Source organism: Synchiropus splendidus, chromosome 8 (assembly GCF_027744825.2).
Source record: "Synchiropus splendidus isolate RoL2022-P1 chromosome 8, RoL_Sspl_1.0, whole genome shotgun sequence".
Lineage (NCBI taxonomy): Eukaryota > Metazoa > Chordata > Actinopteri > Syngnathiformes > Callionymidae > Synchiropus > Synchiropus splendidus.
Window position 1 is genome coordinate 24,991,614 of NC_071341.1, and position 18,387 is coordinate 25,010,000.

Sequence of the window (18,387 nt, forward strand, 5' to 3'; positions counted from 1 at the left end):
TATTTACTCATCTCGTTCGGTGGCTGAATCAATCGGACTTGTTTTCCTCTCTGGGAACAACTTGACACCATGACTTTGTAACAGAAAGTGTTTACAATCAGAAGGGCTGCGTCACACAAAAGTCGCTGCCCATAAGGTAAAGACATATGAGCGGACACTCCACAGGGCTGTACAGCTCGCTGGCTGTTGGCATTAACCTCATTTGTTGGAATTTAGGGTGACAACATTGGTTAATGCACCGCAGCTCAATTTGACATGGATATTCATAATTACGCTGCTTTTTCTTGTCAACAGCCTCTGTCCTGAATGCAGCTCTGCTTTTATTCCACTGTTAACTAGCTGAACATAACGTTGTGTGCGGTGAATGAAGCGAGTGAATGACTCAGTTCTTGTGTAGAAACACACCGTTTCAAACGGCATCCCTCTGATCTGGTGAAATTAAGTCCATGGCTCAGTTCACTGGAACTTTCTTGTCTTGCAACCGCATCATGGCAGCACCTTCAGGAAAACTGTGGGTCGATATGACTCGTGCATCGGTATTAGGTATTTTGTTGGTCTCACCCGTCATCGTCCTGCCCCTGGAACACAGACTGGGGTTTGGGTTGACACTAAGTGGCTCCATTCACGACTACCAAGGGGTGATTTGTGTCACTGGCAGCACCAGCAGAGAGTCAAGGTTGATGGGAGATGATGGGCCTTCAGTCTTCAGTCACACAACTGCACATGGGTTTTGCCCTCTCTGGGTGTTGGAATACAACTTTGTGGAGGTTGTTGTCGTGAATAATCCAGAGGTTTGACTTGTGTCAGATGAGTCCTCCTTATAGACACATTTCAGTTGCGGCAGGAAAACATTAACACACATGTAAATATGTGCCATTCATTTGACGGAGAACATCTGAAAACATCAACTGCTGCTCACTCTGTGGTCCACTGAGGTGGGGGACGCTGTGCACATGGAGCTTCTCACTCAAGGGCCTTTGTGTCCACACGACAGTCAGAGCAGGTGTGTGGCTCCCCTGCTGCCGATTGGCTCATTCGTGCCACCTCATCGAGAGTGTGTTGTGTGTGAGGTCCGAAGACCAGGCCATGGTGCTCAACATCACAGAGGCGAGGAAACGTCAACTACGTGAAACCTGTGCTTTATACTTTTCAGATTTTGCTTTAGCGATTTGAGACCCAGACGTTGAGTTAAACTACATTTCGTTTGGCAAATCTTTAGAACACTGTGATCAGCTGCCAACATTAATGTCAGCAACACAATTCCAGAGCCGTTTTATTTGTACGCATCTTGTCAAACAAGTCATTTTATTGTGCAGGTGGTGGCAGGACCAGTGGCAGTGCCTTCTCCACTCTGACTGAGCTCCTCCAGTAGGTGGGCAGCAGGTCATGACCCAGAGACTCAGACTCACCTTCCTCTGTCATTGATCCTGCCAGCCACTAATGAGCTAAACAAGGAGGAGGAGGAGAGGCAAGACGACGGGCGAGAAGCCACATAATGTGGCTAAGTGAGACCGATGTAAAACAGAGAAGCAAGTGTAATAGCAGGAGGCTGAGGGTTGATGCGTGGCGATGATGGCGACGTGCGCTGCACAGATCAAAGCAGCTGCTGTGAAATGGTTGAAGAGTGCAGGGGCTGCTGGAGTCATCACTTTCTTTTCTCTCTCTCTCTCTCTCTGTGTTCCTGAGAGAAGGAGAAGCGGACGGAGCACCAGTGCACACCAGCGCTTTCATCTCTGACAACATCCAGAGGGGGATTGGGCTATTGTGAATTTGGAGTGAGATATTTCAAAGGGGTGTGGAGTCGGGCTGGGGCTGGGCTTCTTGGCGGGTTCACAGGGATGAGAACAAACCTTGTCTCTCGCCTTTTTATTTTTTATTTTTTTACTTATTCCATGAGGTTTGTTGCCCAGAGGTCTGATGGAGGGATGTGGTCATTGACCGGACCAATAAAACAAGCTTCTCATACACTTACAGCTGCTTATTTAGGACGTGTTTGAATAAAAACATTGATAAAAAGAAAAAAAAACACCTGCAGCAGTCAAGACTAGAGAAATAAATAGGTATCGTTTATTTGATGTATGTTTATGATAAAGCTTTTCCATATTTTTTAAGCTTTATTTTGACGACAAAAAAAACAAAAATAGATACTTACTCTGATGACGTTTCATGTCAATAGGAGATATATCATTTTAACAATAGTAAAATTGCAACGTGTCAGACACTGCAAACAGAAGCCTGGAGATTCTTCTTCTTGGCTGGATACAGCCCAGTCTGTTGCACGTCTGATGGTCCTTGCTGTCTGACTTCAGTGCAATATTGCAAAAGATATGGACAGGAAGAGGTCATCCAAGATGAGACGTTAGAGCTAAAAGATTTGGTGTTGCTCTCTTCCTGCCACTGGCGTGTGTGTTTGAGTGTCGTGCACGTGAGCGCGTGCTCGTGCCTTGTTGTCTGCTGCTGCCACACAAATGCTGCTGCTGCTTCATATTCATGGGGTCTCTGTCTTTGGTCGGCTCTGGGAGATAAGACGTTTATGTTCGGGTTGCCAGAGGAGGAGTGTGTGTGTGTGAGTGTGTGTGTTTGGGGGGCAGAAGGTGGGCCAGCTGAGATGTGTTGACATCAGTGGTTTAATGGTTTGAATCTAACGTGGGCCAATTAAAAGGCGCGCCGCGTGTGCCGGGGTGGGCTCCCATTCATTTCAGGGGAAATTGGGGTTGAAATGAGCCATTGTCGCGCCATGTGGCCCGTGTGCCGATTCAGAGGCTGCGCTGCATTCGCACTCCGAGTCGTCGAACAGAGCACAGAGGAGGCGCTTTGTTCAGAGTGGGAGACGGCGAACAAGGAGATGCAATGTTCGCTTTGAGAGGCGGAGGAAGGACAGAGGAAGGGATGAAGGCACGGCGAAGGCAGCGCGGGAGGCGGACAGATGCAGCGAGACAGTGGTGGAGAGGAAGACGTGCGGAGAGAATGACAAACGACGAGATGCCTGAGAGGCAGGCAAGGCTCTCAGTGAAGGTAGAGCGAAGCAAAGGTGCGCCGGATGGAGAGAGACGCAGACCTGTGGACAGCAGTGGCTGCTGCCGACGTCAGCCTGCACAGCCTCGGTGGCTGTGCCCCGACAGCACCAACACACACTCGCAGCTGCACAAGCCAACGCTAAAGTTGACCTTGTTTTCTCGTGAATATCAGGGAAGCCATGCAGAAAAACTTGGGCCAAGAGAGGGTTATTCAACGCAGACAGGTCAGAATGATTGTTCACATCAGCAACTCAACTCTTTCTGCTGCTTGCAACAAGAAGCACCTGCAGTCAGTCAGCAGTGAACTCTGGCCACAGATCACTGAGAATGATCACAGTGGAAACCTGAGGTTTGGTCCTGAGCGCAGTGGAATTCTGTCCAGGGCAGGCAAAGACACGTCGGAGAGATTCATAAATAAATAACCGAGTCAGCGCTCGCACCGAGTGCTGCGTACACCTAGCCCTCCACATCATCACTAGCTTGCTTGATCCCTGCGCACAATCGGCTCCAATGAAGACACAAGCAGCTCAAGAGTTTTTTCTTTTTCACCTTATGCAGGTTGAGAGACTGTGTGTTAAAGGCTTCAGTGAAAGCGCTGTTTCGTGGGCGACGACTGCGCAAGATTTTCAGGTGACTTGGTGTCCCTCACTGTCACGTCTCTGTCGGCAGATCAGCATCACAGTGACCCAGCAAAGCTCCATGAGTCAGTTTCCCTTCCCTTGGTCAGGGCAAGGCGTCGCAACACCAAGGGCTGCGGTGGTAGCGCCAGTGTCTGGTGAACAAAATGGAGCTGTGTGAAGGCGACTGGTGATCAAAAAAGTATTTCATAGCTGTACATTTCATGACAAAGGGAGAATCACAGAGGGTTGAGATGGAGTTTGGAGGCGGCTGTGTTGCAGGTATGTGATTGTGTGTATCCCCTCACAGCAAAACTACAGTCACAGTGTGTTTAGGACCTTTACTTTTACAACTGTGTTTTCATCAGCTCCAGCAGTGATCAAACCTTATTGCTCAGGAGCAGCAGTCAGCTATCATAGCAGTTACCATTTGGAAATGCTGATGTTGGTGAGATGACTCCGGAGGCTGGAAGCAATGGCGTCTAGATCAGTTCTGGGGCCAGGAGTCTCTTGAAGAATCCCTCACTCTGCAGCGCCTCTCATCATTGATGGTGTGTGTTTTGAGAGTGACTTCTGGGAGGCTGCTGCCACCTGCTGACCAGCTCTGCTGACCAGCTCAGCTGGTCGAGCAGCCTGCTGGAGGTCGGCACTGTCCAAGTGCTTTTCTCTCTCATTTCAATTGGTGATTTGGCAACCGAGCGGGCGGCAGAGATGAAAGCAGACGCGTTGTGTCTTCCTACTAGTAACCAGCAAATGAATACTTCATACCTTTATGCTGTACTGCCGGTGCTTGCTGTCAAGCTTGCTTTTTCCTTCAAGTTCCATTAGCATGTGCGTAACAGTGCTTGTCTTTGGTGAATTTCTTTCAACACTTTGGCGCCCTGTTGCATGGTCTGTACTGTCTTTTCTCTCTGCCCGTGCAACACCTGGCCTCAGGCTTGTATTTCTCTTAAGAGTGCAGCGTGCCTTCTGCCTCCTAGAGCTCTGATATTCCTGCCCATCTCTTCTCTACATCCTCCGTTTCAAACGCTGCTTCTGTTTACCAGAGGTGCATTTGATGCCCACACCTCAGCCTCCGATCCCTATGCAAATATTGGCACTTTTCAATACGAGTGATGATGAAACTTTTGCGTCGATGCTTTTTCTTTGAATTATTGAATGAATTTGGGGGCAGGAAGCAAAGTGGTCTTCTCCGCTTGTGTCTCATGTTTTCAAAACCAGCTGTGCCCAGCCTCGCAAAGCCACGTAGCTAGGTTCAGTTTAAAGATCTACAAATGAGAGGACGAGACCCACGATGAAAGAAAGTCAACCAGTCAGTAGCTGACGATACAGGTCGGTTGGTCTTGGACTGTGCTGAGCTCGACCTATTTGAACGCTGGCTCTGAAACGCCGCATCAGGATGCAGGCGCTCGTGTCTGCCGGTGCCCAACACATGGATCAGTGAGAGGCCCGTGGCAGCTGCACTGGCCTTGATGCTGGAGGATACATGCGCTGCTCGGGCGGTTGCCCCTGACAACATGAGCACCTGTCAACACCTCCGTCCTAATCGTGACAAATTGTACTTATTACATCAGCGTTAATTCCCCCGATCTCCCGCAGATGAAGATGCTTAGCCTGGTGCTGATCAAATTGTGTCAGCATAATTACTGGGAACAGAACCCTATTAAAAACCAGGGCCTCAGACACAGTGTCCGCGCTCATTCTCAAGCCTATCGCTCAACATGAGTCTGGCTTTACAGTGCGAGCGGCGGCTCCAGAGGAGGACAGTCAGGGGGGTGGAGGGCTGTGGCTGCTGCCGCCATCATTGTTTCTCTTGAAAACAGCTGATATCCATCAGTGCTGAGGAGCAAGTGAAGCTCTGGTGAAGGACAGAAACACATGTATGTGAAGAGCTCGTGAACGTTTGGGTTTAATGTCCCTTTGAAGGGAGTAGTGTTCACTGCTGAGCCCGGGTCCGTCATTTGTCTTGGGTATTTTGCGTTGCTAAGCTAAATGACCCCTGACACCACGAGGTCTTTGCGCGTCCATTTCTGGTTCTTGGCTGCTGGGTGTGGAGTTTGACAGGCTCTCCTCACAATCATTAAAAAGAAAGTCAGTCATTACTCAGCAGATCGAGGAGATGAAAGGATCGCAGGCACCGCTGCGCCTCTCCCCCCGGGGGCGTGCGCGTCCTGCCTCCAGCCATCTGAGGACACACACCCTGGCCCTATGTGGGGACCAAAAAGTAAACTGTTCCATTTCTCAATTGAATTCATGCTCCAACCTACTTTTACAATAACTGCAATTACCATAAGCAATTTCCAGCGCTCTATAGATACGGACGGAGCGTTGGCCGCCGCTCGCCACTGAATGAAGTCTCCCTCACTCCCTGTGTGTGAGTGTGTGTGTCTCTCGGCCCTGAATGGTGCTGCAAGTCACAAATTAGTGTCGTCTGATGGAAATGTGCTAATTGCAGTTGTTAAGCTGCTGCAATAATTAGGTTATGATGGCAAGCGGCGAGGCGCCTTGTCCGGACACACAACTGCGGCGCGCGCACACACACGCCGCAGCACAGCCTCCAGCCAGCATCCTATTTGCAGATTGGGAGAAATGGAAGATTTAATTACTGGTTTTACTCTCCATCTGTGAGGATCAGACACAAACACAGAGTGGAAGAGACGACGTCGGCCTCATGTGGACGCCGGGAAGTGGTGCCAATACACCAGTCATTGGATTAGCCCATAGACACAGCCAGTTGTGGGACCCGAGCTGAAGCGCTGGACCTGGCAACAGAGCGTCGACTTCCTCCGCAGCCCTATCAAGCGGGATATTCTTCTTCAGGCAGCTCAGCGGAGAGCAATAACAACCAGACAACAGGACTGAAATAAGCGTCTCCGTCTCATCGGGCTCCTCGCTGCCCACAGGCCTCAGCCTGCTCAACTTTCCACAATATGCTGCATCGCTAAAAAATGTGCTAAACAAGCAACAACAGGGGAGAAATGCAACAGAGAACATGTGCTCTATAGAGTCCTGTCACACCCACATTACACAGTGTAGCCAGTGGAGTTAGCAAGGCTGAAAGTGAAGCGTAAAAATAAATCTTCTTAAGATCACCGCAGCGTTGCTGTCCGAGCTATTGAGGAAGGACAGAGCGTGTTGTGTTGCCTATTTGGAGGTGTAGTATTTCATGGTGCCTGGGGGTTAAACTCAAACCTCTTCAACTCAAATACCACTTTATTTTGCAGAATTATCTTGGTGTTTTTTTGTGGTAGATACAACTTACATTCTTGTGGGCAACATTTAGTGCCTTTGTTGGTCTGATGTTGATGTTTGATGCATGTGAAATAATAGCTGAACTGTAAATACAAAAAACAGATCATAATACTAATAAAAACATAGGATTAGTGTATATTGTTAGTTTATATTTTTATATATATGTAGTATTAGCTGAACTGCAAATACAAAAAACGGATAATAATGTTAATAATAATTGTTTTTATTGTTCGTATCAGTCAAACTTAAAACTTAAATATAAAAGCTAAAAAAGCAGATCCAGTTTTGCCTCCGCGGACACAGATGTTGGCCAGTTCTGTAGCCAATCATGTTGATCTAATGCAGCAGCTGTGACCAGCACCAGGACTCGCGTCCCCTGCACGGGTGTCTCATGATTTATTGAAGCGACATCCTTCACTTGTTAAGCTGTTTATTAAATATGAATCGGTCATCTCGAGGCAGTTAGACTTTTTTTGCATGGATTACATCACACTAATAATTTATAGTCAGACGAAACCCTTGAGAAGTTGGTATATTGCAGTAATGTGCCACTCTATATTCATTTTTGTGAATGAAATAAGGATGAATTTTGTATTGTCTCGTCGTCACATGCACGAAGCGTCACATGCATCAACCTTCCACATACATCTGCAGGACAACACCGGTCTGTATTTGGAAAGAGCCTCTGAGTCCAGAAGCTGCGCGTCACGTTGCTCCCGCTCCCTCTGACACATACCTGTTCAGTAAAGGTAGGTGTTTGTGTGCTGGCGACTGCAGTGTTCTGACACAGCCTGCTCCTGCTTTAGCATTCAGGACACACAAAGAGAGACAGCACGCAGGAAAGAGCGACGGGGAAGCAGCAGAGGAAGTTGAATGAGCCAAACAGGAACACAGAGGGGTTTGAGGGTAAATAAGAGACAGTCTCTCTTAGTATTCCAGCTCTGATGCCAAACCTTTCACAGAAGCAAAGGCGCCTTCTTCACTGCAGCCTCAATGACGGCTCTGTCACCTACTTGTCATTCCTTAAACCTATTCACGCAGCTGGTGCATTTAGAGACGGAGATTCAGACAGGTGACTCTTACAGGTGTCTGACACAGCGCTCACTGGTCTTTCTGCTTCGCCTTTTCCATTCTCTCAGACCAACGGCCAGAGCCAGTGAGGTGCGCTCCATGTCGTGTGGTGGTGCATATGGGGCCTTGTTTGTGTTGAAGTCCAGTCAGCAGACGTGTAAATGTCGGCCGCCATTCTACTCACTCAACTGCGCTTTGTTGTGTGCATCCAATGGGAAACTCTGCAAGTCTTCCGTCAGAAGTAGCAAGGCGTGTCTGCCATACTGCACATGTGTTTTCATCCTTATTCCTTGATCCATTATGCTGAGAAGCCCTGTCTGCAACTGTGCCAGTCCGGTGATCTGACCTCAATCGTCTTGGATTAAAGCTGCGATCCGGCGCCCTGTGCCCTCTTGTCGTGATGCAAGGTAGCCCCGACTCCGAGCAGGCAGAAATTATTCCGGGATCACATGGTTCCACCACTTCCCTGCAGGGGCTCAGCCGCCGCTTCCTCTCTGATGCTGTCGAGGCCACCAGGTCTTAGTTCCACACTGGAGAGGCCTCCGATCCTGACGATGGCGCTAGTGACAGCGCTGAAACAGTGCTGCAGGGATAATGAAACGGTGTCCTAACGTTCCGGGGCCACTAGATGGCACTCTTGGTTTAGAAATGGTGTGAGGTCTCACTGCATTTTGCAGCAGACTGTGCCATCTGGTGGCCTGTGAAAGGCCGTGCACTGTTTCATGAAACCTCATTGACCCATCACTAATGTTGATATTGAAACTCCCTGCGCACCTGCTCACGGTCCTCACTGTTTGCAGTTCCTTCTAGAAATGATTGTTGTGACCCCGATTTATCTGCAGTGCACAGTGCAATGGTCAAGGGAGCGGAACTGCACAGTTGGAATTAAACTGAGAGGCTCCCTGGTGCTGGTTTGGGTGGTTGTGTTCAAGGACTGAATCAGAATTCTGCTCTCAAGTTTGTTTACTTGAAAGTCAGGGGATCTTCTGTGGTTTCAGAAAGATTAGGAACATGGCGGCGTCCCATCCCGGGATCATGTGAGACACATCAACTGGCTTGGTAATTCTGACGTCATAAGGACTGGATCCGATTGCATCCGAACCACGGAACTAGAAATTTGAATACATTTTAGACAAAGAAACAGTTCACCAAACTATTTCCTTCAAATGTGCTCAACGTTTCAGAACTGGAGGGGGAAAGAAAGAAAGATTAGGCACTGTCTTTTTAGTTGGTGGAAAGCTCAGGAAATTATTTTTTGTGTTTCTCTCTTCCTGTGTAGGGAACCTCTCACAGCAGACTCTTTCAAACACATGGTCTCGTGCAAAATGTCTCATAACACTAGAGACACTTGCGAAATGTAAACAGACATTCCTATCTCTCTGTTCAGTACAGCCAGGAGGCTGTATTTGAAGCAAATATAACTTGGATGAAAAATATTTTCATTGCTGCTTTGATGTGAAACTGCTGTCTCACTTAAAACAGGACAGTAATGCTGGGCGGATGAGGCTTCACGAAACAGTGTCCTTAGTTCTGGAGCTCAGCAGGTGGAGCTGTTGGTTTATAAATGAGGTGAGGTTTCATTGAAAAGATTGGTGAAGACCAATGCTGTCAGAGCCGAGAGCGCCATCTAGTGGGCTCAGAAATGAGGACCCTGTTCCACGAGGCCTCACAAACGCATCGCTCTCCTGTATCCAGCTCATACTTGCTCCTGACTGACATGGACGACGCATGGCGCAGGAAATGATTTCTTTTCGCCTGTTTGATTAACACAGTCCAGTCCTGCTGTGAAAGAATGATGAGGTCTCGGCGGTGGCACCAGTGAATCGTGCAGCCGGCGAGGACGCTGTGACACCAGCTCATCTGTACGTTGAGGCTTATTTAGCCTGCTGAGAGCGAGAGCCGCTGTTCATATTAGATTCTGTCTATGGCAAAGTGGGGATGATTAGATAAAGTGTGTCTGGTGGAGTGGAGCACTTTTTCACTTTACTGTATCAGTGGCTGCGAGTAAATGGAGGCAAGGTCCCCACACTCGCGCACTAATACAGCAACACGGCAACTCTGGAATTTAATGGATGCGGAGGTCTCAATTACCACCTTAAATAATCCATAGCGGTTAATCTACTGCTGATCTGTTCCAGGACTCTGGTTTACAACCACTAATTTCCCATCTGAGCCGCTGCCATCCGGTCCACGCACATCACTCTCCGGACTTCAGAAACACTGTTGCTGGCAGAAATAATGGCCAGTGTCCGTACAGAACCATCCCATTCTTCACCTCGGTCTGCACTTGAATCCACCAAAACACAATGACAGCATTTGTCTTAAGAAGCAAGGCTGGAGCGTGGAGGTGCTTGAAGAGAAAATTGCTCAGCTCTCTGTGGCTGGAATGAAATACCATTTCGCCTCACTCAAGATGGATTCCACTGTGAGATTTCAGAGAACCGGTGGAGAATCAAAATGGAAGGTGTTTCAGAACAGAAAATCCGGGGAGGCAGTGACGGTTACGTTTCTGTGACTCGTACTGTCAGACGTTCCACACAAGAATAAGAAGATAAAATGTACTTTTCCATTAAGCCTCTTGGCCAAAGACATGGACGCGCCGTCGCGATATACACTGCCTTTAGCCCAAAGAGAATCAATACTGCCTTTATTTTTCTTTCACTTCGTACCCTCAAAGAATATTCCACGCTGCCAGGAACACAACACGCACACACCCACACATGCGGTTTTTCATCAACTGGACTTGCTGGTTAGCCATCGACGGTCTGCATGTAAACTAGTGAAATCCTTTAGGACATCAAAATAACGGCTCTATCTAGGTCAATGCTTACAATAGCTGCGTCTCCCACCACTCTGTTTGCTTAACCCCTCAAGGTCTGTTTTCTGTATGAAAAATTCATGCCAGTATCTAAGTATATTAAGCATGATTTGCTTCCTTCATACATATCCCCCTCAAGTGTTGTGCTGAAATAGATGGCAGTTTTATATACGGACTGGAAAATGCTCATTTGGGAGAGTGAACTCCTTTATAACCTGCAGCTCTCGGCTCCTGTGTGCATGTTGAGACAAATGTGGCTGGAACTATAGCAGTCACCTCTCTGAGAGGGAGACGGAAACAAAGGCTTGACAAAGAGCTTCTGCTCCGGTCGACGGTACCAACACTGTACGGCCATAACTCTGCATCAGTGCAGTTTATTTCACATGTTGGTTTTAATTCTGTGACCCATGGAGGCTGACGTGACCTCGGTCAGGGCGCTGACTAATCTGCTCACCCACACAGAAGACCTGGACACCTGCTTGTCATTCAATATTTTATCATGTTGCACATGTTGCTGGGCTGTTTTGACTCATCCCACTGTGCATGAATGAAGAGAAAACCAGAAGCGGCTCAATATGGAAATAAATAAATCGCCAAAATCCCACGGAAATAAAACTCCTTTTGAAGCTTGAATAGGGTTACTCCGGCTTTCTGCTTGCATTCAGCGCTTTGATATACCACGAGGTAGAATTAAAATCAAACACACCAGCCAATGACAGCGATGATCAGAGCAGGGCTGCTTTACATTACACTCATGGGTTTGCCTCAAACCCTTTCCCTGTCTCAGTAGCAGGACAACAGCAGCAATGTCATTCTCCATCTAAAATAAATTGATTTGATGGAGCATCCGGATAATTTAGGAGAGGATCTTCCTCTTATAAACCAATTTTCTTTTCTTTTTCAAGCCACAGCACACGTGGTTCATTGAAAAAACCCTAGGCTCACACCAACGGAACCTCGGCCAATGGTGCTCAGTCCAATGTCCTGTAGAAAGTCGATTTGAATTGGTGAAAAATTGTAGGTATTAACTCTCGGCTAGTGTGGCACGCCGTTTGCAGAAAACGTATTTGTTTAGAAATCTTTCCATATTCCAATATGGCAAAAATACATCAGGATTTATTAGTTTTAAATAACTGTTTTGCGTGATTTTATTCTAGTTCGATGAATTTCCACACTCGTCTTTTTCTCGATTTTTTTCTCTCTTCGTATTCTGGAGCGCATTTATTTGGTTTGCATTTATAGTTTCTATCTAAGGATTAAACAACAAAGCAAACTTTGAAGGTTTTGAAGGAGACATCACATTAGCCGTTAGCTCTGTTAGCTCTGTTAGCTCTGCGGGGCAGACAGACGTCGCGGGCCCGCCAAGGATCAATCGTTCTGTCGTGAAGCTGTGTGGTCACGTTACAGGCATCAGGGTTAAAAACAACTTCTTCTTCTTCGCTGTGAGGGAAGAGGGGCATTTCGCACTGCACGCTGCCAGCGCTGGACGAGTCGCGTCAGCGGTAGATGTCCAGGAAGAATGTGAGCGAATCCATGTCGTGTCCTCGCAGGTTCTCATGGTTTATGATGTAATGCCCACCCCATCTCTGGTCCATTTCCACTGCAACTGACAGGCTCTCACGTCGCACTGGTGGGAAAACACTGGTTTACTATTCTAAGTGTGTCAACATGGGAATGGATTTAGATTGTGTGAGCATGACTGATGCAAAGGTTCTTCTCCATCTGCAGACGCCAGGTAATGACTGTGAACAGTTCTTTATCAACCTTCGGCCACACCATACAGTAGCACCTCAGACTGGGCCGTAACAGTGTGTGATACTGCGTCTGCTTCTGTTACACCACCACTGCCAGTATCGGCACTCAGATGGTCCTTACTTCTGGCTCATTATTACGCAATGTGCTGCATGGATGTATTGATGGTGACATTTTAACAGCCACTTATCCATTCATGCCAGGACCAAGATATCTCATCACATCCACGGGGGCCTTGTATATTCTGGACGTCCTGCCAGAGGATGGCTTGAATAACTACCGATGCACCACCCGCCACCGCTACACCGGCGAAACCCGCCAGAGCAACAGTGCACGTCTCATTGTGTCAGGTCAGTATTGTGTTTGGCTGTGAGGGAATGATGCCTTCACACGATGACAGGAATTGTACCTGCTCGCTTGACACCTTGCTCATGGGCCAACAGGGGATCAAAATGGTAAACCGGTGTCATGATGCAACCATTCCATCTGCTCCTCTTTAGACCCCACCAACGCGGAGCCAGCCATCTTGGACGGCTTCGACCACCGCGAGGTGATGATTAACCATCGCGTGGAGCTGCCCTGCAAGGCCTCAGGCTTCCCCATGCCCAAATACCGCTGGCTGAAGGACAACAGCCCTCTGGAGCCCGACAGCCGCTTCCGTCAGACCATCTCTGGGCTGCAGATTGACAATGTGCAGCCCAGTGACTTTGGCACTTACGTTTGTGAAGTGTGGAATAGCTATGGCAACGCTGAGGTCATGGGTCGCCTCTACGTCAAACGTAAGCTCTCCTTCATTACACCTTGGGTAATGTGCGTGCAGTCACATTTTTCCATCCTAATATCCGGATGTTAGCTTCTAGTTGACAGGTCTTTATTGAGACAGATGCTGACTCCATGTGTTCTGAGACTGAGGAGATCATGTCCTCCCCACGTGTGATTTGTTCCACAGAGCCTCTGAAGGCAGTGGTCAGCCCTCGTAAGGTGAAAGGCAGCGTGGGCAGCAAGGTCTCCCTGTCCTGCAGCGTGAGCGGCTCAGACGAATATGAGCTGTCATGGTATCGGAATGGAGAACTCATCTACCCGGGCAACAACGTTCGCTTCACGGGGCTCAACCGGGAAAACCTTATCATGGAGGGCATGTCCAAGAGTGACGGGGGAGCTTACCAGTGCTTCGCCAGGAAGGGCAAGATGTCGGCGCAGGATTTCGTGCAAGTCATCCTCGAAGGTGAATTTGCTCGCTGCCATTGTCAAACCGATCGAGCGCAACCTCACCATCAATAGCTCAGCAGACGTAGAATCGGGATTTGAGTACGGATGGTGTCACATATTTAATGCGCCCTGCTGCCGGTGGACGGCATGGGCCAATATTTGCTTTATCGTCCAGACCTGCGGACAGAAGTACGCTCCTGATTCCCACCACACCTCAGCAGCGTTACTCAGGCAACTGTCTCCTGCAGCCCCGGAGCTGTAAAAGGGAACTATTGATCATCGATAATCATGTGGAACAGACTTGGATTATCAGGGAGCAGATGCAGGCAGGAAGACATTTAGAGAGCCTACATCCTGCTCAGGCAGCAAAAGCAAAGATTTGGCGTCATGATGGTAGAACTGTGTTTTACAAACAGATCAGTGTTTCTGTGACGATAATTTCCATTCATGCGAGGGAAAAGAAAACTGGGCAGATTTCACACAACTTGGAAGTGCATTACATTCATCATGCTTTCTCTACATTTCTCTCATCTAATACTTTTCCCAATAACTTCTCGGCCCGACCACAGATGGCACTCCTAAAATCCTGTCCTCGTTCAGTGAGAAGGTGGTGAACCCCAACGAGCCTGTCTTCCTGGTGTGCAACGTCAAGGGCACGCCGCCTCCTCGCTGCACCTGGTCTTTGGACGACGACCCCGTCATCAAAGACAGCCACCACCACCTGGGGCACTACGAGACGCACGAGGGCCACGTGGTCAGCCAGCTCAACGTCACCCACACCCAGGTGCCGGACGGCGGCGTCTACCGCTGCACGTGTGGCAACTCGGCCGGGGTCGTGTACCACCAGGCTCGAATAAACGTAAGAGGTGCTTGTCAAATCAGCTCCTCCAAGACCAACAATACACATACCCGTCTGTCTCTGTGTCGTCTGTGTTGTGTCTCTGTAGACTGAGCGACAGGTATATTTGTACGCTACTTTCCATAGATGAGCCCTGTCTCAGCAGTGGTGTCTGAATAATGGACTCCTGCCTGGTAGTGCATGCTTGTTTTCGTAGTTGAGATTCCATATTGGCCTGTAGGGTAAACAGCCAGAGGGGGGCGATCACGCTTTCCTTCTTTGCTAGAATGTTTAGAGCGCGAGTGTCTCCGTGTGTGTGTGTGTGTGTGTGTGGTGAGCGTGTGTGCTCAGCAGCCAAATTCAGTTAGCAGCTCATGCAGTTACCCTGCTTGTCTTTGTGAGACTCAGGCTGGATCACTGTTACGTGGCCGAGCAGTCCAAAGTATGTGTTGTTGTTAGATCTATACTCGCTTCAGCCTGTTGGCATCCTGCGAGGTGCTTTGATCAAACCGATGTGAAATCAGCCCGTAGCTCTGAATGGTTTGGTGTTCACACTGCACACACAAAACAAGTGCACCTCACGTCCGTCCGATGACTGTTGATATGCCTAAACCTTTCAATATGCTTCTCATTTCCAGGCCGTGCCAGCATTCGCCCCATGAAAAATATCACTGCGATCGCTGGGCGTGATGCGTTTATCCACTGCCGTGTGATTGGTTACCCTTATTACTCCATTAAGTGGTATAAGAATTCTGCGTTGCTACCGTTTAACCATCGACAGCGAGCGTTTGAGAACAACGGCACGCTGAAGCTCAGCAACGTGCAGCAGGTGGACGCCGGCGAGTATAACTGCAAGGTGATGGTGCAACCCAACAAGATGGACTCCCAAAGCGTCCATCTACGTGTGAGAGGTGAGCTGCGCGCGTGTGTGCGAGGCTGCATACGTGTTTGGATACGAACACACAGACGTGTGTAGAACGCTCTAAACAGCGTCCAGAAGGCTCCTTTCAGCGACCGGCGTGTTTTGATCCTGCTACTGGCGGTGATAAATAGACCAGGGTTTCCCCATTAGGAGGCATTTTCTGCATCTATTTACTGTGTGAAAATGCCATCATCGGCGCATTACGCTGAGTCGTGAAGCACGAGAGGAAAAAAAGAGTGATCATCTAAGGGAGAGCCATGATACAAAGCACGGCTTCCCAGTGGTGCTGTAGTGAGCCAGTGCATTTGTTAATTTACTCTCCTCATGCTTAAAATGCGGAAGTGTCTTCAGGGATCCCCGAGTCCATTATCTCCACTTTGTTGAGAATTAAATAAGCTGCTAAAGTGCTGCTTATTTCAGTGTTATTTGATCTCACTGGACACTCAACCACAGATGAGTTGTGTGACGGCAGAAGACTCACAAGAGCACGCTTGAATCTTTCTGTCAACATTTGCTCAGCGACTCTTTGCTGCGTGTTTTGATCTTGACATGTTTTGTCCTTGACATGTGGCTCTATTTCCTGCTCTCGGCGCAGTTCCCCCATACATCCAGCCCTTCGAGTTTCAGCGCTTCACCATCGGCCAGCGTGTCTTCATCCCCTGCGTGGTCATGTCAGGTGACCGGCCACTGGACATAACCTGGCAGAAAGATGGACGGCCCATTCCCATCAGTCTCGGGGTGACTGTGGACAACATTGACTTCACGAGCTCCCTGAGGATTTCCAACCTCACCCCGGACCATAATGGAAACTACACGTGCATTGCCCGAAATGAGGCGGCCGCCGTGGAGCACCAGAGTCAGCTGATAGTTCGAGGTAGTAGTTGAAATAAATGCAGTTATTCACAGGGCTGCGTTTGAGTGAGCGTGTTTTGTGTGTTTCAACAGTGCCTCCACAGTTTGTAGTCCAGCCTGAAGATCAAGACGGGATTTATGGTAAAACCGTGACACTCAACTGCTCTGCTGAAGGCTACCCACCACCCACCATCGTTTGGGAGCACTCCAAAGGTAAGATGGAGCTGGATCACAGCTCGCACTCACTATTGCTGAGGTGGAGGTTGAGTGAATATCACTGCTGATTTGACGCCTTGTTAGAAGCCAAACTGAAAAACGTATGAATTTGATCATCTGGACACGGCAGAAACAGGAAAAGGAAGGCGAGATTTCTGGTTGTTTGTTTTTTAAATTACAGTGATTAAATGTTTCAATGTTTAGTGTTGGGTCGTGACTTTCAAGCTTTTAACTCCACAGATACTCTGAATTATCGGCAAAAACAGAACAAAATCCAAGCCGACGCCATGGTTGTTAATATAACCCAACATACTTCGATCCGGATCATTGCAATATTCCGGACCTGAACCTGATCTGATCTGATCCATATGGGCTGCATGTGAAGCTGTGTCATAACAGATCAAGGTACAGAGTTGCATCTGGTTTCAGATGATGGCTGAGGTTTTGCTCTTTAAGAGGAGCTTAAAAAGAGTTGATGTATCTTCAGTATCTGTCACGCTAAATCCTGAAGAGAGCCACCGTTACCACCAGTCTGTTCGTGTCGCACATAAGTCCAAAACAACATATCCGTTGTTGACAGGAGGCTTGATTGACATGCTGTCACTGTTCTCCTGCTGTCTGTCCCCAGTGCAAAGAATCCGCTCAGATCTTCTTCTCTTCGCAGTCATTTAAGACACTGTAGTCACATATTTGAATGGGTGGTTGCTCAGTATACGGACGTCAATTAATATATTGTATTAAGTAGTAGCTTCTGTTAGGCTCTGAAGCTTGCCTTGGACAAGGGGGCCAGGGTCAGCATCAATGTTGCCTCTAATTTTTCATGTGTCTGAGCAAACCCACAAACGCTCTGAGCGCTCACCCACACCACTGTGAGCGACCCGTCGTCGGCTGTGTCTGTAATAGTTTATAATAGCGTCAAAATATTAAAAACTTTATTTACAATTTGTGTAATTCACATTGAGGAATGGAACTTGTGTGAAATTTGATATATTTTTTTTATTTAAAAAATAAAAGCATTCAATTGTTTTGAATTGCATATTACAATTATTTTATTACAATTATTAATTGTATTTTTTTTTTCTTGATATATATATATTCCTATATATGTATATCAAGAATCAAGAGTCTTCTAATACACTAAGTAAACTAACATCAACATCAGCCAGCTCCAATAGTTCACTTCAAATAGCAGCTATTTTAGTTAGTTCTATTGTGTATGTGGCGGTGTCACCCGGCTTAAGCCCCGCTGCGCCGAAGGACCTGTGGAAACTGCTGGGTTAAGGACACACGCGGTCAAACTTTTCGTTGATCTAATGTCGTAAGGCTTTATGAAGGCCTGTATTCCAGAAATTCAATTCAGGACGAATCTTTGGGGGAACATTGGTCAGCATGGGCCGTCTCCCTCGTCTGTTGCTACAAGGATAAGTGTGCTTATGAAGGCAACAGAATCAATGGGATCCTTGGCCTGGTGTGTCCACGACCACTGCTTCGTGATGAGCACGGACCGCTGCAAAACAAGACCATACCTGAAGACCTGCAGTTCAAAGAGTGAAGCACCTGTAAGCGAGGCTGATGTTGTTTCAGAATCCTTACAGGTGGGCAGGTCGGTGCATGAGCACATGCAAACCCAACCGTCTGCACCTCAGCTCAGGGCTTCTTCTCGCGCATCATTAGAGAATCACCAGAGAAAAAGAACGCGAAAAAGCCGTAAAACGGAACGGACAAACAGAAAGGCAGCAGGTGAGTTCAGCCACTTGAGCAGTGCAGATGAAGAGGGGCCCCAGGTGTTTGCTCCATCATCCATGTAACCAGGGATGAAAGCG

At 48.0% G+C, this 18,387-nt stretch overlaps 1 protein-coding gene across 6 annotated transcripts in view; it reads left to right on the top strand.

Moving 5' to 3' along the window:
- dscamb (Down syndrome cell adhesion molecule b) overlaps nucleotides 1-18,387 on the top strand; it is a 75,817-nt gene that overhangs the window by 35,321 nt on the left and 22,109 nt on the right. For 5 of the 6 annotated variants that reach the window (XM_053872309.1, XM_053872311.1, XM_053872312.1 and 2 more), the window contains exons 4-10: nucleotides 12,731-12,877; nucleotides 13,028-13,306; nucleotides 13,477-13,752; nucleotides 14,306-14,602; nucleotides 15,213-15,485; nucleotides 16,092-16,370; nucleotides 16,442-16,561. In XM_053872309.1, coding sequence (XP_053728284.1) covers nucleotides 12,731-12,877; nucleotides 13,028-13,306; nucleotides 13,477-13,752; nucleotides 14,306-14,602; nucleotides 15,213-15,485; nucleotides 16,092-16,370; nucleotides 16,442-16,561 — 1,671 coding nt within the window. Of the gene's footprint in view, nucleotides 1-12,730; nucleotides 12,878-13,027; nucleotides 13,307-13,476; nucleotides 13,753-14,305; nucleotides 14,603-15,212; nucleotides 15,486-16,091; nucleotides 16,371-16,441; nucleotides 16,562-18,387 lie in introns of those variants that run through there. The other variant, XM_053872314.1, reaches the window with a different exon arrangement.